Source organism: Staurois parvus, unplaced genomic scaffold, assembly GCF_062004578.1.
Source record: "Staurois parvus isolate SC_StPar_1 unplaced genomic scaffold, SC_StPar_1.0 ptg000303l, whole genome shotgun sequence".
NCBI classification, from domain to species: Eukaryota; Metazoa; Chordata; class Amphibia; order Anura; family Ranidae; genus Staurois; species Staurois parvus.
The window spans coordinates 10,888,091-10,915,872 of NW_028318099.1; the positions used below are offsets into that span (position 1 = coordinate 10,888,091).

The 27,782-nt window shown below is 43.3% G+C and overlaps 1 protein-coding gene across 2 annotated transcripts in view; it reads left to right on the forward strand.

Annotated features, from left to right (window-relative positions):
- The window catches only part of WDR11 (WD repeat domain 11), a 131,841-nt gene that overhangs the window by 18,830 nt on the left and 85,229 nt on the right, over positions 1–27,782 (forward strand). For both annotated transcript variants that reach the window (XM_089683226.1, XM_089683228.1), the window contains exons 2-7: positions 4,362–4,473; positions 22,160–22,313; positions 22,663–22,836; positions 24,690–24,876; positions 25,240–25,405; positions 26,887–27,001. In XM_089683226.1, the coding sequence (XP_089539352.1) occupies positions 4,362–4,473; positions 22,160–22,313; positions 22,663–22,836; positions 24,690–24,876; positions 25,240–25,405; positions 26,887–27,001 (908 nt within the window). The remainder of the gene's footprint in view (positions 1–4,361; positions 4,474–22,159; positions 22,314–22,662; positions 22,837–24,689; positions 24,877–25,239; positions 25,406–26,886; positions 27,002–27,782) is intronic.

The following is a 27,782-nucleotide window of genomic DNA, read 5'->3' on the forward strand; positions in this document are numbered from 1 at the left end:
AGCTGTAGAGCACTGCATTGTATAGTAGTGCATTGCAGTACAGAAAGGGTGCGTTGACAACCCTTTGATTTTTAATGGGCTGCCTTAACACAATGCATGTAAACACCTCAAAGAAGTAAATATGCTCCCAAAGCCCAAGCTGGCCCATTAATAGAAAATTTTATGAAAGCAGACAGAAGTTTCTTCTGTTCTTGAGGCATTTCATTATGTCACTCATCAAGGTGCATTTTACAGTATCTAATTGCCTGGGAAATATAAAGCACTTGAACCCCTCGAGAGTAAACTGCTGTGTAGGAATATGATTAGCACCGCTGACTGCTTGCAGCTCATTGGTGGGTTTTACCAGTTGGCTGTAAACACCAAATGAGGGGTTAATTTTTTACAGATTCTAGAATTTTACATGAATTTAGCTAAATAGTAAATAACTCTCAGGAGTTCCACAATAAAGAAATAACTCGGAACAAAATTGGGGGATTAACGAAGGAAAATGCATGGACAAAAATGGACAAATTTCAATTTTCACTCCTAATATAAAGTGCTATGTGTTAAATAAACAAGTGTTGTGCAACGATTCGTTAATTATTTTACTTCTAGTGCTGTGTTGTCAGTCCATAACCATCCATCTCTTCTTTTCTTTTTGCATGTAGGCTGCTCCATGTCAATACAATATTACCCCACTGCGGTAATGGTTTACATTTCAGAATTATATTCAGAGATGTGCAATTCCTATAGCCCGATGCCCGGGTCATACAGTTCTGGGAGCCGGGCAAGAGGTTTTTCATTATGTTTAGCCCTGCTGCGGGCAAGCAGCAGGAATTAGAGCCAAAAGTCAGCTCTCTTGTAAAAGAAATCCAAATGGCTAAGTAGCCACTGGATTGCTTTTACAAGCAGTGGGAGGGAACATCCCCCCTTCCATACCAGGACACCCGATCGACCATCTGGTGTTTCCGCTCTATGATATAGAAAACAGAAAGCGACGAGCATACATCACTTCCGGTTTCCCTGGATGTAAAGGGTGCCCTTTTTTAAAAATGGAAAGCATACCGATCTTGTGTGATCAAATGCTTTTAAGGGCAGAGGAGTGATCTTGGGTCTTATTAACCCAGATCTCTCGAAAAAGAGCACCTGTCACTACCTATTGCTGTTGCAGGGGATGTTTTCATACCTTATGACAGCAATAAAAGTGATAAAAAAAAGTTAAAAAAAATGAATGCGATATGGTTAAAATATTTACTCAGAGTAACATCATCTTTTATATTTTATCAAAAAATTGGGTAAAAGTACGTAAATGAATGCTCATCTGCTTACATCCGCCTGCACATAGACGTACATGGAGAATCTGATCAGGTCCGCTTGAAAAACTGACAGATGGACCCGATTATACCCCCGTGTGAAAGGGATCTTATTGTTTTTAATGGTTTTATTACAGTTGTTTTGTTTATAAATAGAAAAAAATTACATATGGGCTTGCTAAATATAGGCATGTTTTTAAAACAGTGGTGGCATTCTTGTTTGTTATTTTGACCATTGTGTACAATAAGAGACAATATAGAAAAAAAATATAAAAAATATTCTTTTGCAACTGAACTGAAATTATTAAAACTGAACTGCATCTGAGCACCACAAACTGAAAATACGTAATTCATTTTAATGTTCAAAGCAAACTCCCTCATTCATCCATGTCTCCATTTTTTATTTTGCTGAGAAATCACTTTGAAAAACATCCTCCTAGCATCCCTGGCATTTCTGGCTGTGTCCATCTTCAGTAAGGGCAGATGATTTATGTAGCATTTTCTTCCTGGAATCCATCTGCCGTTAGCTCAGGCATGTAGGCAAGAGGGTGTGCTTAGCTGAAAAAACACCTCCCTGAAGAATCCTGGGATGTATGACATCTTTTCCCTAGGCCTGGAACCAGGAAACCACTGAAAAAATGTGAAAAAAAACCCCAGTTTAAAACAGGTAAATATGATATACTTGCCTATCTATTTACTAATCCTAGCAGCAATAAGGATTTAAAATGGTCAATGTTGATAGAGTTTAGTTCCGCCTTAGGCTCGGTTCACACTACCGCGACTTGGGATCTGACTTGTGAGACCCCAAGTCGCATGGCATGTGAAATCCCATGTTAGTCAGCTGTCTTAATTCGCACTACTGAAGTCGCTCCGACTTTAGAAAAGGTTCCTGTACTACTTCAAGGTGACTTCTATCCGACTTGTGCCCATAGACCTTAATGGATCGCCTTCAAGTTGGATCCTCATCTATATTGATGTGATTTGGATCCGACATTACAGAAAGACTACTCAGGCATTCCCTGAAAGTTGCTTCAGAGTTGCTTCAAAGTAGTACTCAAGTTGCCTGGCAAAGTCGTGCGACTTACAGGTCGCAGTAGTGTGAACCAAGACTAAAGGAGCAATTTCAGGCAACAAGCAAAACCAATCAATGAGCTACTTACTAATACCATCCAGCAAACAATTGATCTATTCTTCATTTAGAAAATTCACCTAATTTACCTTAACCAGTTCACCTCTTTTGGGTGTACTACATATATCCTAAGGGTGAACCTTTAATGGCTGGCCTAGCCAGTCTCTAGACCTTAATCCAATTGAAAATCTGTGGAGGGAGCTGAAAGTTCGAGTTGCCAAATGTCACGAATCCTTAAAGACTTGGAGAGGATCTGTCAAGAGGAGTGGGCCAAAATCCCTCCTGAGATGTGTGCAAACCTGGTGGCCAAATACAGGAAACGTCTGACCTCTGTGATTGCCAACAAGGGATTTGCCACCAAGTACTAAGTCATGTTTTGTGAAGGGGATCAAATACTTATTTCCCTCATGAACATGCAAATCAGTGCATAATTTGTTAGGCATGCATTTCTTCTGAATTTTTTGTTGCTATTCTGCCTTTCAGTGTTAGGGTACACCTACCATTCGAATTTTAGACTGATCAATTCTTTGTGAGTGGGCAAACATTCAAAATCAGCAGGGGATCAAATACTTATTTCCTTCACTGTAGCAGAAAGAAGAGGAATGAGGGACGTATTTGGGGGATAACAAATACTTAAAAAAAAAAAAAAAGACAACTAGAAAAAAAAGGTGTGGGTTTTTTTTTTTTAAATTAGGAAAGCCTGTACCTTGATATTCTTTTTGAAGCTTATGTGAATATTATTCAGCTTTAACTGCAGTAAAATAAGATCAACAGTGTGGCAGGGCTTTGTAAATTCCAGCATTGGCTGGACAGATATGCCATGCTTTAGCAAGTACAACCAAATGTATAGAATAATTCTAGCCATGTAATTTAGCTGTTTGTCTTGAGAGAGCTGCTTTAAAGACCAACCAAAGTGTATATTTCTTCTTCCTTCTTCTGTGCTGTAATATTTAGAACCCAAGCTGTGGGATGACGCTGGTCCCCCACCCCCCTCTGACCTATGCAGACAGTAATTTTTTGCCCCTTATCTTAAAAAACCAGCAACAATCATCTAAGTCCCCCATCAAGGTCCCTTACCACTATTAGTTCTACTGCAGAGAACCACTAATTCAATGCTGCCATGGCACCCCAAGACTACCACTCCCCTACCTGCTCACCTGTGCTAACATTAGTCGTCTTCTCTCTCCCAATAGGAAGCGTTCATGTCACACAGGCAGTAACATGGACACCTAAAGAAGGACCACAAGCAACATTGATCCCAGGGTGGGGCTTTAAATGACACTTCTTGCCATTCAACTAAGAAAGCTGAGGACATAATGTGGCAGAAGTACCATGGGGGGGGGGGGGGGGGTGCAGCTTCAGATTTAAAATTAGTAGTAAAAGCAGTTTGTTTGTTTGTTGTGGTTTTTTTTTTTTGTTTTTTTTTAATTTAACTTTAAATAGATTAATTGTTTTTACTTTGTGGTTGGTGATTTTCTTTAAGCACTGCATAGGTATGTTAGGTTTTCTTTTGGCTTCTGAAGGTTCGTAAGCACCGAAGGATTCAAACCAAACCAATAAAACCATGCAAAACCAAGTTAAAAATGGGCCAAAAAGTCAACTAGATTATTCAGTGTGTGGTTCTTCTCATTTATGGGAAAATACAGTTCGTTGTGTGAACAGAGCTCTATTTGTTTTAATAGTATCTGTAACAGACTTGCTTGCCTGCAAGTTTAAATGATGATGAAGAGTGTGTGTGTATGTACGTATATATATGTGTGTGTGTGTGTGTGTGTGTGTGTGTGTGTATATATATATATATATATATATATATATATATATATATATATATATACACACACACACACACTAGGTGTGTTGTTATACCTGCAGTAGGTGTAGAAGTCCATCTAAGAAGTGTTTGCAGTGAACGGGCTCTTCATCAATTGTTTTCTCTCTAGGGGCTGTCAAGGTTTAATTGCTTATGGCTGTCACTCGCTGATCCTGGTTGTAGACCCCAGCACTGCACAGATTCTTCAGGTTTTAGAAAAGCACAAAGCCAACATCGTCAAGGTAAGTGGGATGGATTCACTCTTACCATTGTAACGAAAATCTATATATTAAATAAATATTTTTTTTATGAAAAACAATCTTTATTGAAAAGTTAGTTGTTTCCCAGCCTGTGTATGTGTTTTTATCATGTAATAGAAGAGCATGCAAATCCCTCAGGAAGCACAGTCTGTGACATTGATATGAGCACTGCTCCCGCCACCACTACTACCACTAAGTCAGCCTTGATAGCTGGGACACAGCTGAGAAGTTCCTGTACTTGGATGCTCTAGATCAGGGGTCCTCAAACTTTTTAAACAGGGGGCCAGTTCACTGTCCCTTAGACTGTTGGAGAACCGGACTAAAGTTTAAAAGAAAAAAAAACTATGAACAAATGCGGACACAGTACAGGAGATGACCAGAGACTGCGGACACAGTACAGGAGATGACCAGAGACTGCGGACACAGTACAGGAGATGACCAGAGACTGCGGACACAGTACAGGGGATGACCAGAGACTGCGGACACAGTACAGGGGATGACCAGAGACTGCGGACACAGTACAGGAGATGACCAGAGACTGCGGACACAGTACAGGAGATGACCAGAGACTGCGGACACAGTACAGGAGATGACCAGAGACTGCGGACACAGTACAGGAGATGACCAGAGACTGCGGACACAGTACAGGAGGTGACCAGAGACTGCGGACAGAGTACAGGGGATGACCAGAGACTGCGGACACAGTACAGGAGGTGACCAGAGACTGCGGACAGAGTACAGGGGATGACCAGAGACTGCGGACACAGTACAGGGGATGACCAGAGACTGCGGACAAAGTACAGGGGATGACCAGAGACTGCGGACACAGTACAGGGGATGACCAGAGACTGCGGACACAGTACAGGAGATGACCAGAGACTGCGGACACAGTACAGGAGATGACCAGAGACTGCGGACACAGTACAGGAGATGACCAGAGACTGCGGACACAGTACAGGAGATGACCAGAGACTGCGGACACAGTACAGGAGATGACCAGAGACTGCGGACACAGTACAGGAGATGACCAGAGACTGCGGACACAGTACAGGAGATGACCAGAGACTGCGGACACAGTACAGGAGATGACCAGAGACTGCGGACACAGTACAGGAGATGACCAGAGACTGCGGACACAGTACAGGAGATGACCAGAGACTGCGGACACAGTACAGGAGATGACCAGAGACTGCGGACACAGTACAGGAGATGACCAGAGACTGCGGACACAGTACAGGAGATGACCAGAGACTGCGGACACAGTACAGGAGATGACCAGAGACTGCGGACACAGTACAGGAGATGACCAGAGACTGCGGACACAGTACAGGAGATGACCAGAGACTGCGGACACAGTACAGGAGATGACCAGAGACTGCGGACACAGTACAGGAGATGACCAGAGACTGCGGACACAGTACAGGAGATGACCAGAGACTGCGGACACAGTACAGGAGATGACCAGAGACTGCGGACACAGTACAGGAGATGACCAGAGACTGCGGACACAGTACAGGAGATGACCAGAGACTGCGGACACAGTACAGGAGATGACCAGAGACTGCGGACACAGTACAGGAGATGACCAGAGACTGCGGACACAAAACAGGAGATGACCAGAGACTGCGGACACAGTACAGGGGATGACCAGAGACTGCGGACACAGTACAGGAGATGACCAGAGACTGCGGACACAGTACAGAGGATGACCAGAGACTGCGGACACAGTACAGAGGATGACCAGAGACTGCGGACACAGTACAGGAGATGACCAGAGACTGCGGACAGAGTACAGGGGATGACCAGAGACTGCGGACAGAGTACAGGGGATGACCAGAGACTGCGGACAGAGTACAGGGGATGACCAGAGACTGCGGACAGAGTACAGGGGATGACCAGAGACTGCGGACACAGTACAGGGGATGACCAGAGACTGCGGACATACAACGGCAGCGGGAATACTGGGCCGGCCGCTCCATAAGACGCACAGACATTTCCCCCCAAGTGTGTCTTATGGAGCGAAATAGTGCCCCATCATTGGTGTCAGTGGGAGGAATAGTGCCCCGTCATTGGTGTCAGTGGGAGGAATAGTGCCCCATCATTGGTGTCAGTGGGAGGAATAGTGCCCCATCATTGGTGTCAGTGGGAAGAATCGTGCCCCATCATTAGTGTCAGTGGGAGGAATAGTGCCCCATCATTGGTGTCAGTGGGAAGAATCGTGCCCCATCATTGGTGTCAGTGGGAAGAATCGTGCCCCATCATTGGTGTCAGTGGGAGGAATAGTGCCCCATCATTGGTGTCAGTGGGAGGAATAGTGCCCCGTCATTGGTGTCAGTGGGAGGAATAGTGCCCCGTCATTGGTGTCAGTGGGAGGAATAGTGCCCCGTCATTGGTGTCAGTGGGAAGAATCGTGCCCCATCATTAGTGTCAGTGGGAGGAATCGTGCCCCATCATTGGTGTCAGTGGGAAGAATCGTGCCCCATCATTGGTGTCAGTGGGAAGAATCGTGCCCCATCATTGGTGTCAGTGGGAAGAATCGTGCCCCATCATTGGTGTCAGTGGGAGGAATAGTGCCCCATCATTAGTGTCAGTGAGGGGAGGAATAGTGCCCCATTGTTGGTGTCAGTGTGGGGGAAGAATTGTGCCCTATCGTTTGGTGTCAGTGTGGGGGGGGGGGGGCTAGTGCCCCGTCAGTGGGGGAAGTGGATAGTGTCCCAACATTGGTGTCAGTGGGAGGAATAGTGCCCTATCATTGGTGTCAGTGGGGAGAGAAGTAGTGCCGCATCTTTTGGTGTCAGTGGGCGGAATAGTACGTCATTGGTGTCAGTGGGGGGGAATAGTGCCCCGTCATTGGTGTCAGTGGGGGGGAATAGTGCCCCGTCATTGGTGTCAGTGGGGGGGGCGGGATAGTGTCCCGTCGGTGTCAGTGGGAGGGGGATAGTACCCCATCATTGGTGTCAGTGGGGGAAGGAATAGTGTTCCATCGTTGGTGTCAGTGGGGGGAGGAATAATGCCCCATCATTAGTATTAGTGACACCAATGATGGGGCACTATTCCTCCCACTGACACCAATGACACTTAACTTGCTGACCCCTGCTCCAGCATGGTGCTGCTGCAGCCAGCATACCTGGTTGCAGCAGCACCATCAGCAGGGCACACTTACCTGTCAGCTGTCCTTCTTCACTCCGGCCTCTCCCTCACTCGATGTTCGTGGGGCAGCTCCGCTCTGCCTCCTTGCAGGTGATTGACCGCCTGTGTGACTTTTCTGAGCTACAGTTCTGGCAGCCAGTCACCGGTGAGGAGGCAGAGCCGAGCGGCAGCGCGAATATCGAGTGAGGGAGTGGCCGGAGTGAAGGAGCAGCACTTCCTGGACTGGATCATCTTGGGACTGGGACACGGAGCCAGGTAAGATACAGCAGCCCCCTGCCCGCCCCTGTACTTAGTGTCCCTTTCCTCGCGGCAAACACGCCCCTGCCGGCAGGCTGGAAAAATGTCCTCGGCGGGCCGCACTTTGAGGACCCCTGCTCTAGATGTTGTCTTAGATAATCGTCTATGGGGGAAAAGCATGAGAATTCAGAAAGCATGCTGAAATTAGTCTGTGCTGCAGGTCCCCTGGTAGATTTTCAGCAATAAAGGACCTGCATTCGATCAAGTCCTCTTTCATTATGGGTTTACAGTAGAGTTTCCCTTTAAAAACTTACCAACAATTTACATTGTATCAGACAAAAAAAATTGTTTTTCGGTAAAGAATTCAGCATATTTTCTTTCCAGTACCTGCCTGCATTGGTAAAGCTACACAGCATGCTTCTGTGTGTTCAGGTTCTTTTAAACTTTCTATTTTTTAATCAGTAACTTCTGATGAAAGTACAATTTTCATCTGTGAGACAGTTGACTGGTGGTAGAAATAGAAATCATCTGAGCAGGAACCTGTCTGATTAAGGTGAACACTGTCGAGAAGATTTGCTAAAACGGGAGAGCTCAGAATCGAATGCAGCTGTGCATGGTAACCAATCAGCTTCTACCTTCAGCTTGTTCAATTAAGCTTTGACAATAAAACCTGGAAGTTGATTGGTTTCTTTGTAGAGATGCACCATATTTTGCACTCTCCAATTTTAGTGAATCATTCTCTTTGAGTCTGCTGCTTATAGAGTTTGATGATTCCTAAAGCACCAAATGGGAGAAGCTCTCAAATGATGATCAGGGTGAACAGAGCAGAAGCAATCAGAGTCCATTTTATCTAGGAAGCCTGTGGGCCCCTAGTCTGGAAAATGTTAAACCTGCCAGTTGCGAGCTGAAGTAATAATAACTACATGCAAATATACCAGAACAGTTTTCAGTAGTTGGATTGAAAGTACTTATGAGGTTCAGTAAAGCATAATAAAATTAGCAAACTGCAGTAAGTACAAATGAGGAGAAACCAATCTGGCCTTGAGCTACCAGCATGCACAAAGAATTAACAGCTGTTTAGGTGAGAACTGTAGTGTTTCTTTGTATTTACAAGGAAAAGAGATCAGATTGAGGCAAACCAACTCAAAAATGTTGATCTTTCAAGAGTATTATTTCTATCTGTAGTTTGTAATTACTTATGTATATTAGGACTGCTAGAGAGTGCAAAATCTGGTGCAACTCTGCATAGAAACCAATCAGCTTCCAGGTTTTATTGCCAAAGCCTAATTGAATAAGTTGATTGGCTACCATGCCCAGCTTCACCAGATTCTGAGTGTACCAGTATTAGTAAATGAACCCCATCTGTGAATCTCATATGACTGCTTTCGCACTGCTGGAAGAGTTGAGTGGAGATGTACGTCATGCGATTCTGAAGACTCTTTGCAGGAAGTCTAATGTGTTGATATTTCTCAGCAGCTTGAGGATACTATTGATGTCCTTATTTAAGCAGTGCTCATATGCCTCAACCCCAGAGCAACCTGTTTCAGCCTTGCCAAAGGTCACTAACCTTGCCTCGCTAAAAATTCCTTGGCCTGAAAATACCTTCTCAGGTATGTTATAGTACCTCACCCTGAAAAAAATCTTCTACCCCGCAAAATATTTTTCTCATCAATACCCTACTGTGGAGGTGTTCCTGAAGAAGTGGGTAGTCTGTCAAGAGGTTAGATGCCCTCCTTAAGGCCTTTTTCTGTCTAACAGGCCCCGCTATGCAACTTGCTGTTGCAGCCATGTCAATATGCTTGATTCTGGTTGTGTGGATTAAGTTAAGCTTAGAACCCCGAATTCATTCTGAATCTGTCTATCCTCCAACAACTAGAGGTCTTACCTATGGCTCTGCACTATTGTTTTGATGACCTAGTAGATTCACTTCCCCAGATATCCAGGCCTCGTTTCAGTACACATGAAGAGGACCCTCCAGCTCAGATGTTGGTCTGCGGAGCTTCCTCACAATAAGCATCTTGCATGGATGTCCTTTTCAAGGGAAGTGCCTTTTCAGAGAATCCTTGGATATTTATATTAAGAAAGTTAAAGAGTGAAGAGCACTCCTTTGCCCCACAATAGGAAGGCAAAAGCTCCTGTTAGTAAGCCTTTCATTCTGGCAATGAAAAAAGCCCCTTTTGTTCCTCTCAGGCCTTGGGTTTCATATCTTAGAAGATAGACCCCCAAGCCAATCGTGTCCTGCACTCACTTGTCTCTGCTGGTGTGAAAAATGAGAGTTGGACTACTCAGTCGTCAGTGTCTGTACTCCGGCAAATGGTCCCTTCACCTGGAGGTGTTTCAAGCTATTTTGCACAGCTGGGGATGCAGAATGTGAACCTCCTAACTTTCAGGTTCAACAGTCGATTTTATGTCAGGACCAGGGATCCTTAGGTCCTGGCAGTGGTTGCTCTGATGACTTCATGAAATCAGTTTGACTTGAATTATGTCTTTACCCTGAATAAAGCTCTATCCTCATCTGCTCATGCAATATCAAGATGGAGGGCATTCCAGTGGTCTTCTTTACACCAAATTGGCCCAGGAGTATGTGGTGCTTGGACATAGGCTCCTTGTAGACTCTCTGTTGGCCCTTCTGGATCATTTAGATCTACTGTCCCAAAGACTGGTTTACCATCTTGCTTATCAGTCACTGCCTTTATCTGCCTAGCTGTTGGCCTTTAGGGAGGGATAGGGGCATTTCAGACACTCATTCCTGTGCTCTTAAAGACTAGGAAATCGACTTCTCGCAAAGCCTACCACTGCAATTGGAAAGCTTACTTCTGGTGGAAACCAGAAACTTCATTCTCCAGAAGCTCTCAGTGTTTTGCATTCCGTTGATTCTCTAATCTGATCTAGAACAGCATTTGACCTTGTTTTCAACATCAAAAGTCAAATTTTAGCACTACCCATTCTTTTTCAAACTGGCTTCTCAGTTTTTGGTGAATACATACAGGGTTTTGCTCATGTCGCTTTACCTGTGCGTTCTTCAGCTCCATGGGGTCTCTGCCTGGCTCTGTTGGCTTTGCTAAAACCACCCTTTGAGCCTATCAGGGATATTCTCACCTCCAGGACTTCTTCAGAGCCTCTCCCATCCTCTGGAACTCCCTTCCACAGCATGTCCGGTCAGCTCCCACCCTGTCTGCCTTTAGGCGATCTTAGATAACTCACTTCTTCAGGGAAGCCTACCCCACCTCCACCTAAGAACTGTACTTGAATCACCTCCACCAGATCATCCCCCGCAGCTATCACCTTTTGTATCACCTCCCCCTTCCTTTAGATTGTAAGCTCCACGAGCAGGGCCCTCACATTCCTTCTGTACTGAAATGTATTGTAATTGTACTGTCTCCCTTATATTGTAAAGCGCTTCGCAAACTGTTGATGCTATATAATCCTGTATAATAATAATAATAATAATAATAATCTCTTGTCTACCCTCACTCATAAGGTTTCCTGCCTCATTGCTGATACTTCTGTGATGTTGGTGTCTTAGCTACTGGCCTTATATAGACCCCTGTCTTAAGGCCTAAATCCCTAACCAGGACATTGTTTATCCCGCCTATGTCCTACAACTAAACATCCTAGGGAGACTTCGTGCCACTGTCTTGAAGTAATTTGCACTGTTCGAGTCTATCTATCTTTTTTTCTTTTGGCAGTCAGACTCTGTCATTCCTAAAGGTCCCCATTCCACTGTTTCCAGGTGGGTAAGGCTTCTTACTGTTTTAAAGGATAAGATTCCACCCTTTCCTTTCAGAGTACATCCTGCCAGATCTGTAAGTGCTTCATGGACTTGTCAGCATCGGACATGTGTTTGCCAAATTTGCAAGGCTGCCACCTGTTCACTCATTTGTTAATGAGGTCCTTCACTCCCCTTCTTTCTTCCCCCCTTACCTGTTATGCTGGGTTGTCCTTCATTTACATACTCACCTGACCAGCGAATCCAGACTTGTCATGCTTTAAGTCACTGCTTAGCTTCTAGAGCCCAGGACCCATCTTTGTCCCACAGTAATTAGGAGCTGGCTGTCTCTTCCAGGTTCAGGCAGACGGCCTCTGATGACATGTACCAGGTCTCTGCCCACAGTCTGCTGTGTGTCTCTGCAAACAGAAGAAAATGCTTTTTTACTTTACAGGCTAGGGGGATGGTTCTTGGAGGTAAAGTAATTTAGGGGAGTAAAGATCTCCTTTTACAAAGTTGATGTTTAGGTCTCTGATGCCATTTTTGGTCATACGGTTCTTTAAGCAACTCTCTTTGATCCTTTCAACTCTTCCCAATGGTCTAAGCCTTAAAGTGGAGCTCGACCCCCGAAGGCGAAGTTCCGCTTTAAGCGCTGGTCCTCCACTCCCTGTCAGGAATTGGCACCTATGGGGAGGGGGTACCTGATTTTGACAGGCCTAGGCCATTGGAAGTGGAAGTTGTCTTCTATATTTGCTTTCTAAATAACTGAAACTTGCTTGGAGTGAGAGGAGTTACTTGGGGTGTCCTTCAGCTTTTTTTTTTTTTTGCCAGTGCCCAGTTACCTAAAGGCAGCTGCATTACTATGTGGTATAAGACTTGGAGCCTGTGTCCTGTAATGTATTCTAGGAAAATGATTTTACAGGTACATCAAAAATCCAATTTATTTGAATTGTGTATTTACCAGTTTGCCCAGAATCCCCCAGTGCTAGTGCTGCATAGTAATTACTAAAACTAGTATCTGAGTGTATACCACATAGGGTGTGTCTCTGCAGTCTTTTAATTACATAATTTACTAACTGGGTGAGAAGGGGGTGGTAGGATGGTTATTTTTTTGCCCCAAGATGGGCTTTAGGCCCCTTTCACATGAGGCAGAATCTGCTGGCCCAGCGGGGGTCTGTCCGCTGATCCTCCACTGAGGAGAGCGGAGTGGGTGATTGACAGGTTCATGTCTGCTCCGCTTATGCGGAACGAACAAGGACACAGCCCGTTCTGCTTTATGGGCAGTTGGATGTATAGACGGGCTGTCTCTTTACACCTGACTGCCCTCCTATCTGATCCTCCCAGACAGAGGGGAACGGATCCCCTTCTGTTTGTTTTTAGTGGATTGAATTGGAGGTAGTTGTAAACGGACACAAGCCCATTTACATTCACCTCTCCATAGAGGAGAATGGAAGGTCCGATTGGGTCTGCCTGAAAAATGGACAGGCGGACCCAATCAGACCGATCATATGAAAGGGGCCTTAACCATAGAAAATTATAGCATATCTGCTTGAGGTAACTGTATTATCTGCAACCACCCAACTTCTCTGCTTAACCCCCCTGGAGGTATTCCCGAGTGTAGCTCGGGGTAAAGTTTCAGCACCACAAGCAGTAACCCCGAGCTACACTCGGGAATACCCTGCAGCGCTGCTCCAGGATCTCTTCTTCACTTACCTTGTCCTTCGCTTCCGCGATGTCCCTCCTGCAGTGTCCCCGGCAATGGCCTCCTTCCGATGCAGGCATCCGTCTTCTGGGTTCTGTTCCCTGTGACGTCAGGACGTACGGGGATGGAACGGCGGGAAATTAAAAGTGACATTCACTAAATACACTAAAATTACATAGTAAAACATTACTATATCAAACCATTTCACATACATTTTGTACCCAGTGCTTTGTCCTGTGCCCTGCCTGCATTTTTACCTTTCTTTCTGCCTGGAAACTGAGAAATGTCCATGGCATCCAAAAAGCATCCCTTTAGGTCAAAAGCAGTTTTAGACCAGCTAGAGAACAGTGATAGTAAATCAGAACCACTTGCAGAATTGAGTGATAATGATTCGTGTGGAAATTCGTCATCAGACACTGAAAACGATTTTGTGACTTTGCTCAGTGATGTGCGTACTTGGCACTATATTTCAAACTTCAGTGTTTGTGGTTTGATTATATTATTGAATTAAATTTATTATTAATATATTATTTTTTATGATTATTAAATTATAATTTATGATTTCGGTTTTAAAATTTTAACACACCCGGGATGTTTACTAGACTCTTGTTCGAACAGATTTCAGTGAGTTATTCCTAAAAATAAAAAAAATACATATTTCCATTCAAAAAAGTACCGCTTTGAGCACAGAAATGCTGACATAATCAGACTGCTAGGGAGGCTACCAACTGCTGAAATAACTGCCCTACTGAAAAAAATGCATACCCAAAATTGCTGATAACTCATTGGAGATGATTTACTAAAGGCAAATAGATTGTTCACTTTTGCAAGTGCAGTTGCAATCTGCAAGTGGGTTTTCTCCAGAGTTTAGTGAATAAGAAGCTCTGCTGATTTCCACATCCAATCAAGTGGAAACAAAAATGCTATTTTTTTAATTTCCCTGCACATGATTGGATATTCTTTGCAAAGTGAAACTTTGACTCGTTCACTAATCTCTGTGGCATCTTCCCTTGCAAAGTGAACAGCCTCTCTGTCTTTTTTCTAAATCAGCCCCATAGACTTAATCTGTTAGAAGCTGTAAAGTGCGGCCATTATTGCAAAACAGGAAGCTGTGCCTGACTACTGTATATGAGTAAACCTGGATTTGCCATAAATAGAAACTATACATGAAAATCAGTTTTTTTCTAAAACCTTGACCATATTTCCATCAGTTTTGGTGTCCCAAAATTGTACCGAAAAGAATATACAGTACCATTACTTTTAAATGGTAATTTTAGAATGAGGCTTGAGTTCCTCTTTAGGAGTGCAAGGTACTTGTAAATGCGGCTAAGTGATGCATCTGTGCTGCTCAGTTTGCACTGTGGGAGGAAAGGTAGCAGCATCTATAACTTCTCTAAACACTTGGTCTCCCCAGAGTCTTAGATGCAGTCAACTGTGCCTTCCCTGCACAGCACTGCCGTGGGTTTGTTTTAAGGCAATTAGTATGTACATGACAATTTCTCCTCCTTTCTAACAGTCATGTCTTGCTTGAAAGTGAACAAATGCAAGTTATGTTTTGTAACAGGTTTTAGGAATGTAGTTTGTACCTTTTACAACTCAGATAAGACATTTAGAAATAATACTGAACAGATAAAAGTGTAGAGTTGTTTGAGGGATCAAAGATGCTTCTTATGAGAAATCTCTTCTTAGGAAATAATTGCGATACTATGTATACTGTGATGCCCCTTTTAATCAGTCTAGCTTTTTTCTTTTTTTTTCTTAGTTTTATTTTTAAGAAATAATTTGTTATTTAACCACTTGAGCCTCACGCCAATTCTGACATTCTTCTCCTACATGTAAAAAGCTAATTTACTTTGTAAAAAAAAAATGCTTATAACCCACAAACATTATATTTTGTATTTACAAACATTTATATTTAAAAAAAAAAATACACTTTAATGAACTTTAATTCACATAAACACAATATAATACCCAATTGTTTGGTAAGATATAAAAGATGTTACGAGTTCAAAGTGGGATAGGCATATGTGGTTTCCCTACCGAATTAAATTTATTAGCCAGCATGGGGCCAGGCTTATCCGCACATGTGTAGTACTTGTGTTTGGTCCACCGCAAAGCCTTCTCTGCTCGAGGTGCAAAGGAGATCCAGCTCCGTGGCCAAGATATCACAAACTTTCCTGTGCACTGTGGTAGGATGTGCTTTCAAGAGAGCATCTGCAGCCGCCAGGAGGGAATGCAACTCAGTGATTCGATACTTCCTGTGTCGTTTTCTAGAAGAGGTGAGTTGGATGATTTGGCCATGGACGGTGGCCTTATGGGCCTGCCATAGGAACACGACTGAAGTGACCGAGCCTGCATTGTCAGAAAAATAGGTTTGTATAGAGGACTGAATGTGTAGACAAGTATCCTAGGTGGTGAAAAGAGATTCATTAATTCTCCAGTGAAAGGGGCATTTGGTAAGGCCTGAGAAATATGCAAAAAATCCAATGGGTCAGACCATGGAGATGAAGGGATAGAGACCTTACTAACTAGGGGAAGATGATGTACCTGCATAAGGACATGGTCAGTCCAGAAACGCTATCATGTGGGTTAGAATAGTAAGTGAAATTGTGAGCAGTAGGATGAAGCTCCTTGCAGACCTCTATCAGGCCAGAGGTTTGTAAAACCTCCATACAGTTGGACCTTCTGTGCTGGATTATGGGAGGGGGTGACTCTCCCCCCCCCCCCCCCCCCCAGTGCATATAGTCTATCCAGAGCTGAGTTAAGGGCAATGTTTGGAGTCTCTCATCAGGAGTAAGCTCTTCTGGTGCTGATAGATCACCTTAGAAAGGTGAGAGAAACATTTTATGTTGGAATCTGTTAGGTGTGTAGAAGGAAACAATAATAATATCTTGGTCCCAGAGGGTTCCTTGTAGGAGCAAGTACCTGTCCGTAGGGTCTGCAATCTCCAGAATGCAAGTGAAAGGAAGGTTGTGAGTGAATGTGATCAAAACACCTCTGTTTTTCTCAGAGGCAGTATAGAATACTAGAAAATGTGGGCAGAGAAACTGTGGAATGGCGAGCAAACCTGGTCTCCTGTAGGGAGACTACATCTACTTGCTGAGATTTAAGAGGATAGTTGAAGCCATGAATGTTTTGCAATTGGATTTTTAGCAGGGGAGTGGCCATGATGGGGAGAAAAGTAGGTTCTCATCAACAAAAAGAATGACGGTGGTTGCCCTAAATTGAGGCCGGCTAGCACTTGGACGAATCCTGAGACCCTGCGAAAAAGAGGGGGAAGGAAGGAAAAAAAAAGGACAGGAAGAAAAGAGAAGAGAGAAGGCAAATTGTAGCCAAAATCAAAACCCACCAGATAGGTGGAACACATCCCTACAATGGAGGATGTCTGGGGGTGGGTGGCTCCACCACCGGACACATGGTTGCCACTTTAACAACAACAGTATCTCCCATGGAAATAAGGTAAAGTACAGAGGAGCTTCAGGAAATAAGTTTCTGAATTATGAAAAAAAAGTGTGTGGGGGGGGGGACTGGCAAAAAAGGGAGAAGGTAGGGAGAGAAAAGGGGAAAGGGACAGGAGAAGGGGATACACACTGCTGATAGGGAAGGAAATATCCCCATAGATAAAAAAAAAACACCACAGCCTTGAAACTGTAAACAAATAATATGCCTTAGAAAAGAATGCAAGAGAGAGTCGGGAAGGCGGGACAATGCAAATGCAATGTTCACACTCTCCCACGGCCCTCCTCCGTTCCTAGGTTTTCAAGACAACATAACAAGTTACAATATACATACACTGTTGAGAAGACGTGAGGCCTCCACAGCATTGCCACCACACTCAAAAGGGAGAAGGGTCAGGAAGGGAGGGAGGGAAAGGGGGAATTAGGGGGGAGTTGTGGAGGGAAGGAGTAGGAGGAGAGGGGGAAAAGGGAGCGGGAAGACCTTTGCAACCATGAAAAAATACAAATAATATAAAATTAAACAATTCAAAATGTAAGGAGCGCCACATATAAGGCCATTAGCTTATCCTATGGTTTATAGCAGGCAATAAGGCCTGACGGTGTAAGGCATAAAAATAAGGCTTGGGCATGGCCAAGGGGGGAGGTGGACCCTGAGTAGAAATTAACAAGTGCAAAACTAGATAGTACTTGGGAGTTCCAGGCAGTTGGAGGGGTCCAATTTCATCATTAAGGAGCGGGAAGCCCCTGAGCCATAAGCACAACATATTAGTATAGGACTAACCCTAGGAGGGTTTGAGCTGTAGTGCCAACGAGCAGTGCTGAGTAAAGGCATAGCGTTGAGTCAAGAGTTGACAGGGCAAAGGTAAAACCCATCACCTGAAAGGGAAATCAGGGCCTCATACAGATCAGATCAGTACAATTCTTGAAAGTTGTCTGTATAACAAAAAACATTGTCAGCAAGTTAACATCAGAAATGGCCTAGCAGCCAAAACTCATGGATGTGACTTTAAGATTTAGGAGAACAAATTCCAGAGGCAGTGGCTCAAGAAGACATGTCTGCCGATACACAGCTGGGGGTGATCTTAGAAGGCTGAATTGTGATTTAGTGCGAGGGCGAGATATCTTGCGGCCGGAAGACTTCTCCCAAAGGCAGCTGAATTGAAAAGAGGCCCACTGGGAGCCTGAAGGTTGTGATGACCCATCCTTCAAGCGTCAACTGTGTCTCCTTGGGGGTGCTGACGGAGTGGCTCTTACCTTGATAGTCGAATGACAGCTGAAAGGGGAAGCCCAAGGTATATTTAATATGGTCGGTTTAGGAGGACCATGGTAAATGGCTTCACTTGGCGCTGTTTCTGGAGAGTGACCTGTGAAAGTTCTAAGAGTAGCTGGTAACCATGCCCCTGGAAGCACAGCTCCGATTTTGTTTCGTGCCACCATCAAGAGGGTCTCCTTTGTGCAGTAGTAAGTGAATTTAATGATAATATCCCTGGGAAGATCATCCTGTCTCCTTAGTCCCAAGGCTCAACAGATACGGTGAAATTCAAGGCAGTCAATAGGTATAGAGGATAAACAGCTCTTGAAACCGGGCCGTCAGGGTGCAGGGGAGATCAGTGACAGTTTCAGGAATGCCCTGCAAACGTAGGTACCTGAGGTGAGAACGGCTTGCATAGTCCTCGGGCCGCAACAGGGCCATCGCCAATACCTTTTTAAGATCAGACTAGTCCTTCTCATGATTTTCAATGATCATGATAGCATCGTCCATCTTGTCCTCTAGGTCATACGTGTGGTTCTCCAGCTCCCTTATCTCCTTGGTGAGATGGGCTGCAAGTTTAGTAGTAGCGGCCGATAGCTCAGTCTGCAGCATAGTCCTAAACCATCCAAAGAGTTCGGCATCTCTCAGTGCAGAGGGCTGTGGCAGCAGCGATGCTTCCGCAATACTTTTAGCAACAGAGAGAAGGTCGGACTCACCCGTCAGCATGGACAGTAGGAGCTCCAGACTCGAGCTCCAGGCTTTCTGTGAGTCTGCAGGTAGAGAGGCCCCGCCTACCAGGTCAGCTGGCTTAACCCCAGAGGCGTGTGCCAAGGTAGTTTTTGTTTTGTTTTTTTTTCTTCCCATTGGTGCGGTAGAGGGTGGGGAAGAGAAGGGTGGTCAGGGTGCAGGAACAAAGCTCCACAGGTTGCTTAAAAAACAGCCAACTGTGTCAGGTGGATGAGGAGTGACATTACTGAGCGACAATCTTGGATGGCTGCTCATGAGCGCCCTGTTGATTTTTTTTTTTTTTTTTAATATCACTTTTCTTGCTATCACAGGGGAGGAGGGATGAAAAACATCTTGTGATAGCATAGGCCATGACAAGTCCTCTTTATGGAGAGATCAGAAGTCTTTGAGACCCCCAGATCTGCTGCTACTCAAGCCAACAATGGCTTGGAATAAAAGAAACCGCAACTGGAAGTGACAAAATCCTTGTCGCTTCCAGTTTCTGATGTCACACAGTGGGAGGAACAACATCAGTTGCTCTCACTGTGTTGGAGGAAGGCGATGCTGCTGGTGGCATCCTTACCTGGCACTCTGGCAGTTGCAGATCAAACAGAGGCTAAGAGGCCAAACAAACATAACAAATGAATATAATGTTTTCATAAAGGCCAGTAAACCCCACCCAACCCCCTTTGTGGCCTCAAAAGTATAGTTTGGAAGATTACGTAATAACCACGAATAAGATTCTCAGTACAATGGTACACAAAACTATGCGGACTGCTATCCGCTATAGGTTAGTTTCCAGGTCGTGCCTGATTTTGTAAAATGGGGTAAGAATAGAAGAAGAGAGAATCCACGAGCAGAAAGGAGGAAAGAGAATAAGAACAGAATATAAAAAAAAAAAGTATGGAGGGGGGAGTCCCAGTCCTCAAAAGAGGAAAGGACTAGAAAGATAATGAGAGGAACGGGGAAATGAGGGGTAGAGCCCGGGGGGATAGCAGGAGGTCTAAGGCGTTCCTTTGAGATACTAACCGTTAAACCATCTTGATCCGTCTCCGGAGGAGCTAAATGACTAATCCAGGTGCAAAGGATGTAACTGGTCTTGATATGCGGATAAGCAAGAGAACATAGGCCATAGAACCCATGTCCCCTCCTCTATGTTATAAGCAGATCTTGAAGCTCTCCATGTGTTCGATGTCATTGCCTGTGGCCAGCCACAATGAGACTAGGGGAATTATGGGCTGCTTCCACAGAGATGGAATTCATGCCCTGGTTGCATTTTAAGAGGAAAATGTAAATATTAATTGTTAGATGAGTTTATGTGAAATCTCCATTAATGAATGTAAATAATGTAATAATTACAAGTATATTTTACTTAGATGGAAATATACAGTATTTAAACCATTGAGTGTTTAGCAGGATGAAAATTATTCTGGCTTCTATACTGGTGTAAATAAATATATATAGATAGAGAGATTGATTTCCACTATACAAGTTCTGGCCTTTTGTTGTCCCCTTAGCACATCTCAGGAGTGGTAAACAGCAGCCTTCTTTGAACTTCCATACAGGCTGTGCCCAATATACATTGGCTAGGTACAGTGTCCAATTAGTGAGCATTATATTAGCCACCTTACAGAAAGGAGGGGGGATATAAGGCCTGGTCACCCAGCTGGAGGTCTCTTTGTGATGAGACACACACAGCAGGCAGGATGCCTAAACCTGAAGTTGAAAGGTAAACTAACTACATACTTGTATTGTACATTGTATTTTAAACATGGTTTTGTGGGTAAATTGTAAATATCATACAAGTCAAGAGACTTAAACTGTACATTGTGTTGTAAATACTGCTTAGCGTGTATTTTGTATATATTATGTACCTCTATCAATAAATGTATATTGCAGATGGAACTACCTCTTTTGTGTAGGAAGTCTCAGACCCAGATGGATATATGTAAATACTCCTACAAGGATTGGGGTGTATTCACAAATACAGATAACATAGTCAACATAATTTAGCCTTAAAGTGGTTGTAAAGGTGTTTTTGTTTTTTTTTGTTTTGTTTTGTTTTGGTCTTTTTTTTTTCCTCCCTGCTCATTGGCTCAGAAACGGCAGCAGGAGCCATTGGCTTCAGCTGCTGTCAGTCACAACCAGTGAGGAGGGAATGAGGGCAGGGCTGACCCCCCGCATTATGACGGCACGCATGTGTGCCCCATAGAAAGGCATTCAATGTTCCTGGCTCCTCCCCCTCACCAGGGGGAGGAGCCAGGAACATTGAATGCCTTAGTCCCTTGTCACACACAGTGGTCTCTTCTGCTGACTTATATTACTACTGTATCCTGTTGCTGATGTAGGAGCCAGCAGAAGAAACCACAGCATTTTGTACAGCCTTGTGCCATTTTTTTTTTTATCCCAGCGATGAAGTTGCAAAAAAGTGTACCTGTATACCTGCATACAATGGCGAGACATTTTAGGAATATAATCCGTATTCATAGATGTGCACAAGTTAAACATGTTTGAATTTAGATTTTTTTTTTTGGCTGCTGCTCCTGTTTCTACACAAATTGGTCCAATTTTAGATTACAAGTTTCTTTTGGGGGGGGATTAATGCGGTTGGTTGTATACACCCTGTGAAGCTCGGTGTAATATGTTGGAGCTAAATAAGGGAAATAAATAAGTCATAGCTTTGCATTGATTTCCTCGAGAGAGAGGGAGACATTCTCTGCTAAATAAACAAATTTCTCTTGCATCAGCCTTTATTTTTCCCCTTCAGTTTTGGCATCGAACAGTCTTGGGTTGGGGTGCACTTTAAAGGTTAAAGCCTATCTATGGTAAAGTTACTTATTTCCACATTAATTTTCAATTATTTCTAAATTACTCTTGTAAATATCAATAATATTGGAGTTTGTAAACTTACTTTGTAAAGGTCCCCACGTGTTTACTTCCTTGAATTCTGTGACACATGCCCTGTGAGTAGGCACCGCTGTGTCACATATTTCAGAGAGCCTGCCTTCTGTACTACAGCAGTACTGAAAGGAAGAATTTCATGAGACCGAGAGAGTACAGGAATCACTGCTTGCAGACAGCAAGGTACCATGGGGTATGTAGTCCTTAGAAATTGAAAGTAAACAGTAGAGGAGGAATTGCAAAGTAAGCTAATCCAGGAAGTTATGTAAAGAGATGGCCTATAGACAGGCAGAGGGCACAATATGAAAGGATATTTTTCATGTAAGCTTCTACTGAATTGTTAAAAATTATTATTTGTATGCCAATTACAATACTGATGTTATGAAATGAAAGTGTTTGGCGTGACCATAGCACTTTTAATGCTGCTTGTAATATTTGTAGGTTAGGTGTAATTGCTATTGCCAATTGCCTAATATGACTGACGGGTTTGTGTGCACCATAGTCTATATGAACCATTCTTTCTGTTTCCCCAGGTGAAATGGGCCAGGGAAAACTATCACCACAACCAAGGCTCACCTTACTCCCTGCGACTGGCATCAGCAGATGCCAGTGGAAAAATTATTGTGTGGGATGTTGCATCTGGCACAACACGATGTGAAATACAGGAGCATTCTAAACCCATCCATGGTAAGGAGATATCACTGAATGGTTATAGTGGAACAAAAGAAATTCCTATTTCTTACTCCATCAAGTCTAGTTGTAATCAGGTTGTTTTGCTTTCGGTCAGCTAAGTCAGTGTGCCAGAAGAGCTTTTTTCCTTAGAATTGCATTAGTTACTAAATTTAAAGGAGTGATCCACTTGTACATTTCAGATCATGTGTGATAAGCTGTCCATGGCTTAGCTTAGCTGTTTTTGTTTTTATTTTTTTGTTGGTTCGCATCTATGCAGATCATACCTAAGTGGTCTGTCAACAAACCTGTGTTTTCTTCATCTCTCCTTTCACTAATATAGTGATGTTCCTTGTTTATCCTGCAGACATGCAGTGGCTGTGGAGCCAGGATGCCTCTCGTGATCTGCTGCTGGCGGTGCATCCCCCTAATCTCATTGTACTGTGGAATGCGGACACTGGAACAAAACTCTGGAAAAAGAGCTATGCAGAAAATATCCTTTCTTTCTCCTTCAACCCTTTCCAGCCTTCTCAGCTTGCTTGTAAGTACTGGGAGAAATCATCAATTCTAGGCTTTAAGCCGAACTACCCCTTTGTCTTCTTCTTTGTTTTATAAACATGGTCCCTTTTTTTTAATTTTTGTTTTATTTTGAAACCCAATAAAAAGAAACACTGCAGAATACAGACTTTAGAGGAAGTCACATGGTCTGCCTTTTTTGTGTGAAGATATAATGCCACCTTGCTATGAACCAACCCCACTGCCTGGTTATGACACGTTTGTGACAACTTGCCTTGGAGCGAGCTCATTCTGAGGATGCTTATAAAATGAATAGTGACTAAAAAATTAGCAGGCGTCATGCAGGAGATAGCTTTTAAACGTTGTCCTCCTACAATGCTGTGAGTTGGAAAGGCTACCATGATCCACAGAATAGCAAGGATTGTGCCAGTGGCTGAATACTGACTATAACGAATACTCATTTGGGTTGATTTACTAAAACTGAAGCACTCAGAATCTGGTGCAGCTGTGCGTGGTAGTCAATCTACTTCTAACTTCAGCTTGTTTAGTTAACCACTTGCCCTCCTGAGGATTTACCCCCCTTCCTGGCTAGGCCATTTTATGCATTACGGCGCTGCGTTACTTTAACTGACAATTGCGCGGTCATGCAATGCTGCACCCAGATTATTATATTATTATTATACAGGATTTATATAGCGCCAGCAGTTTGCTCAGCGCTTTACAATATAATGGGAGACAATACAGCAACAATACAGTTCAATACAAGAGGGTTAGGAGGGCCCTGCTCCTTGGAGCTTACAATCTGAATGAAATTTTGTCCTTTTTTTTCCCATTCTGACACTGGGGGGAACTGACTTGGTGTCACTGACATCCCCAGTGACACCAATACAGTAATCAGTGCTAAAAAAAAAAAAGCACTGACACTGTACTAATGGCACTGGGCAGGAATGGGTTAACATGAGGGGCGATCAAAGGGTTAACTGTGTGCTGTTTTACTTTGGGCTGTGTGTCTGTGCTTCACTGTAATCACAGCCATCCAGAGCAGTGCGCACGGACTGACAGGGAGGAGAACTGTATTGTTTACATACAGTTCTCCTCCCCGTCAGAGATCCTTGGCAATCATTGGGCGCCGGCGTGTAATCACCGGCCGGGACCTGGTGATTGACAGCTGCGGCCGAGAATGGTGGCACGGGTAGGGCACACGTGCACCCTATACCCAGAAGTGAAAAATCACGTGTGTGTGTGTATATATGTGATTTTGTGCACCCGTGTCGCCCTGTAGCAGTATTTCTGCTATAGTGCGGACGGGAAGCTGTTAAGCTTTGACGATAAAACCTGGAAGCTGATTGTTTTTTATGCAGAGCTACACCAGATTTTGCACTCTTCACTTTTAGTAAATACGCCCTGGTGTTTTTATTACCATTGTTATTTGGTTTAGTGGTGGCTGCTATGACAGGCCATATGTGTTTAGATTTTATATATTCCAGTAAACCTCTGCATAGATTTGTTATTATAAAGGATTTATATTGCACCAGCAGTGCTTTACAACATGAGGGCAGACAGTACAGGTACACTACAAAACGTGTTTTGTACACCACCATTCACAATCTCATGAACCAAGGAACTCAACATAGTTTTCACTGCATGATCTGAAATGTGTGATAGCTGTATTTAAATATGATAAGGCAAAAGTTATCTATTTTGGAAGGTTACTCCCCCCCCCCCCCCCCCCCAAAAAAAAATAAAAAGAAACATACACACATACCTTGTAACTTTGTAGACAGTGGGGTAGCCCTTTAACTATGGTATTCTGTGATTCTTCAAAATTGTCATGGAATTTTCAGTTTTTAATGATAATTTTTTTGTTTTTTTACCCAGTACTGACTAGCGAGGGCATCGTGTTTGTCTCAGACTTTTCTCCATCCAAGCCCCCCGCCAGCAGTGGAAGGAAAGTTTATATATCCAGCCCTCACTCCAGTCCTGCTCATGCAAAGCCAGTGACAACTACTGGTGCAAAGAAAGCCCTTAATAAAGTGAAGATACTCATCACGAATGAGAAGCCAAGGTGAGTATATCCTACCATTCAGTGCATTTGGAAATTTTTATATGAATTGTTTGACTACTACAAATCTTGATCCAAATCTCATGTTTTATCAATAAATTGGCTTCATTGGCCGGGGGGAAGACAATAAAGCCCAAACAAAAAGTGAAGTGCACAACAGCTGCCACTAATATTTTTTTTTTTACATCAACAAAATCCGCTACCGAGTGAGTTAGAAGCAATCTGTGTTTTGCCATATCCTGTAGCTGTATTTTGGTTTTCTCTAAAATGTTTCCTATCTGTAAATAGTTCTAAAATTGTGTACTTTGCAAGTTGGTATGAGTTTTCTCTTTCTTCTACCTTGTATTTTGCTTGCTCTTTTTGCAGTGCTGAGACTGTGACACTGAATGAGTGCTTGCAGCTGTCCTACTTACCATCTAGGCGTCACCACATGCTGCTGCTTTATCCCAGAGAAATACTCATCTTAGATCTGGAGGTGAATCAGACTGTTGGAGTTGTCGCTATAGAGAGGACAGGTGTTCCTTTCCTTCAGGTACTCAAATGAATATTGATTTATTTCACAATATTGAGTATGTGTAATTTTTGTGAACTTCTAGAATACCTTGTAAAGTTTTTGAAGCTGAAAATTGTGGTGCTGGTATCTTTGGTGGAAGGAAGGTCAATCTGACATAGAAGATACTGGTACATGAGAGGTGAGCAAACAAACAAGAGGTCAGTTTTACTTAAGGGAAGGTTATTATTAAATTTACAGGGAGGGCTTATGTAAGGCAGCCCTTCGGGTAGGACATCTGTGCATCCAAAAGTACTATATCCATCCTCTAAAAAATCTTGCACATGTAGGTTTCTAGTTACTATGTGTTAATAGAATGTCTAGGGATCTTATATTGGTTTACTGACAGTTCTTTTTGCTCAGGAGTGTTTTTCCTCTTTGTGATGTTAGTAGGTGTGATGGATTATGGATCCAGTTTAAAGACCTGCAGACCCTTGCTGCAGCTCTGTCTTTACTGAGGTACGGGCGCTCAGTTGGAGAGATGGAGGAAGTGTCAATGGACTACAAGTGTAGTAATCACCTGTGCTCCATTGAGAACTATAAGCCTATCTGCTGTTTTTGGCAGATGAGACTTGTAGTTCATTCAGTCACAGATCTCGGTTACATTTGTGCCATGTTGCTTACTAAATATAGGTGTAACGTGCTGCAGATGAGACTTGTAGTTCATTCAGTCACAGATCTCAGTTACATTTGTGCCATGTTGCATGCTAAATACAGGTGTAATGTGCTGCAAAAGTTAGCTTTTAAAGTATATCTATCGCCAAAACATTTTTGTGTCCTTTTTTGGTTGGATAGAGAATGAAAGAGTTGAAAGCTCTGCCAGGTTATTTTTTTGCTTTCAGTGTACCATTTGGAAAATGTTGACTTCCTGTTTCAGAGAGTCAGGAGGAAGTTAGAAGAAATCTCCCAAAGTGAGGGTCATTCTCCTCTTAGACCATTTCCCATTAGATGATTTCCTTTTACCGCTTTTTCGGAGAACTCTAACATTTTAACTCATGTACTTTCTTGGTGACCATGGTTTTTCTACAAGTATAGGGATAAATCTCTCCAATGGGAAACAGACAGCAGTAAAAACTTAACAGAGAGCCTAACCTTTCTCCACTATGTACAAAACTTAAAAAAAAATAAAAATATTTGCCTAGAGATACACTTTACTAGTCTTCACATCTGTAGAAATCATACACAATATATTAAAACACATTGTCCAAGTCCATTGTAACATTTACCACAGCCACATTAAAGAAAAATCTTAACTGAATAGTAATGAATATTTGAGAGGATAGCCCTGGATTCCTTGGGTGAGCATGTGCTTTTAATAATTCATACCAATTGATACTGTTAGAAGTGCTTTGAATAACTTTATACGTTTTTTTTCAGCTTAGTCCAAAATATATATTAAAAGCGTCACGGTTGTTCTGTAATTCTATGATGCTCCATAACAGCTGTTGTTCCTGCTTCTCTAGGTGACCCCATGCTTTCAGAGGGATGTCCTATATTGCCTCCATGAGAATGGCTGCATTACACTCCGGGTAGGAAGGCAGAGCTGTGGAAGTTCAGGAGCAACAAGTGAGGAAGCAGGCAAGTGTCTTGGTATGGTAGAATGAGGCAAACATACTTTAGTTGCCCAGGAATGGTTTCAGACCTTTTGCACACAGCTTATTTCTATTATATCTTATTGCTTTATTTACAAGATTTCCCAGTAGTCAATGCTTCCAAATGGCTTTCAGCTGGTGCTTCATTTTTTTTGACCCAGGGGGCCAGATGCAGCCCTTTCTTGTTTCTATCTGGCCCTTGGGCCAAAATTTCAGTCTCGGTCTTCACCAATGATGCACAAGTCTTCCCAGTGACACCGACAATGGGGCACAATTCCTCCCAGTGACATCAGCAATGGGGCACTGTTTCTCCCAGTGACACCAACAATGGGGCACAGTTCCTCCCAGTGACACCAACAATGGGGCACAGTTCCTCCCAGTGACACCAACAATGGGGCATCATTCTTCCCACCCAATGATACCAACAATGAGGCACAATTCTTCTCACTGACACCAGGATGGGTCATTGTTTACTCCCACTGATGCCGGAACATGTTCTACTACCAATGCCCACAGTCTGGCCCTCCTAAAGCCTGAAGGACAGAAAACTGACCCTTTGTTTAGAAAGTTTGGAGACACCCTGATCCAGAGCATAGTAATGTAATATTTGCAGCATGCAGACCTTCCATCCAGACCATATGAGTGATAGTTGGCTCAAACATGACCATATGGTGGTCACCTCATTTTCTGTTTCAATTATTCCTTGCTTGTGAGAAATGTTTTCTACAGTTTGTGAGTTTTTATTTTTTATTTACCTTACATGATCC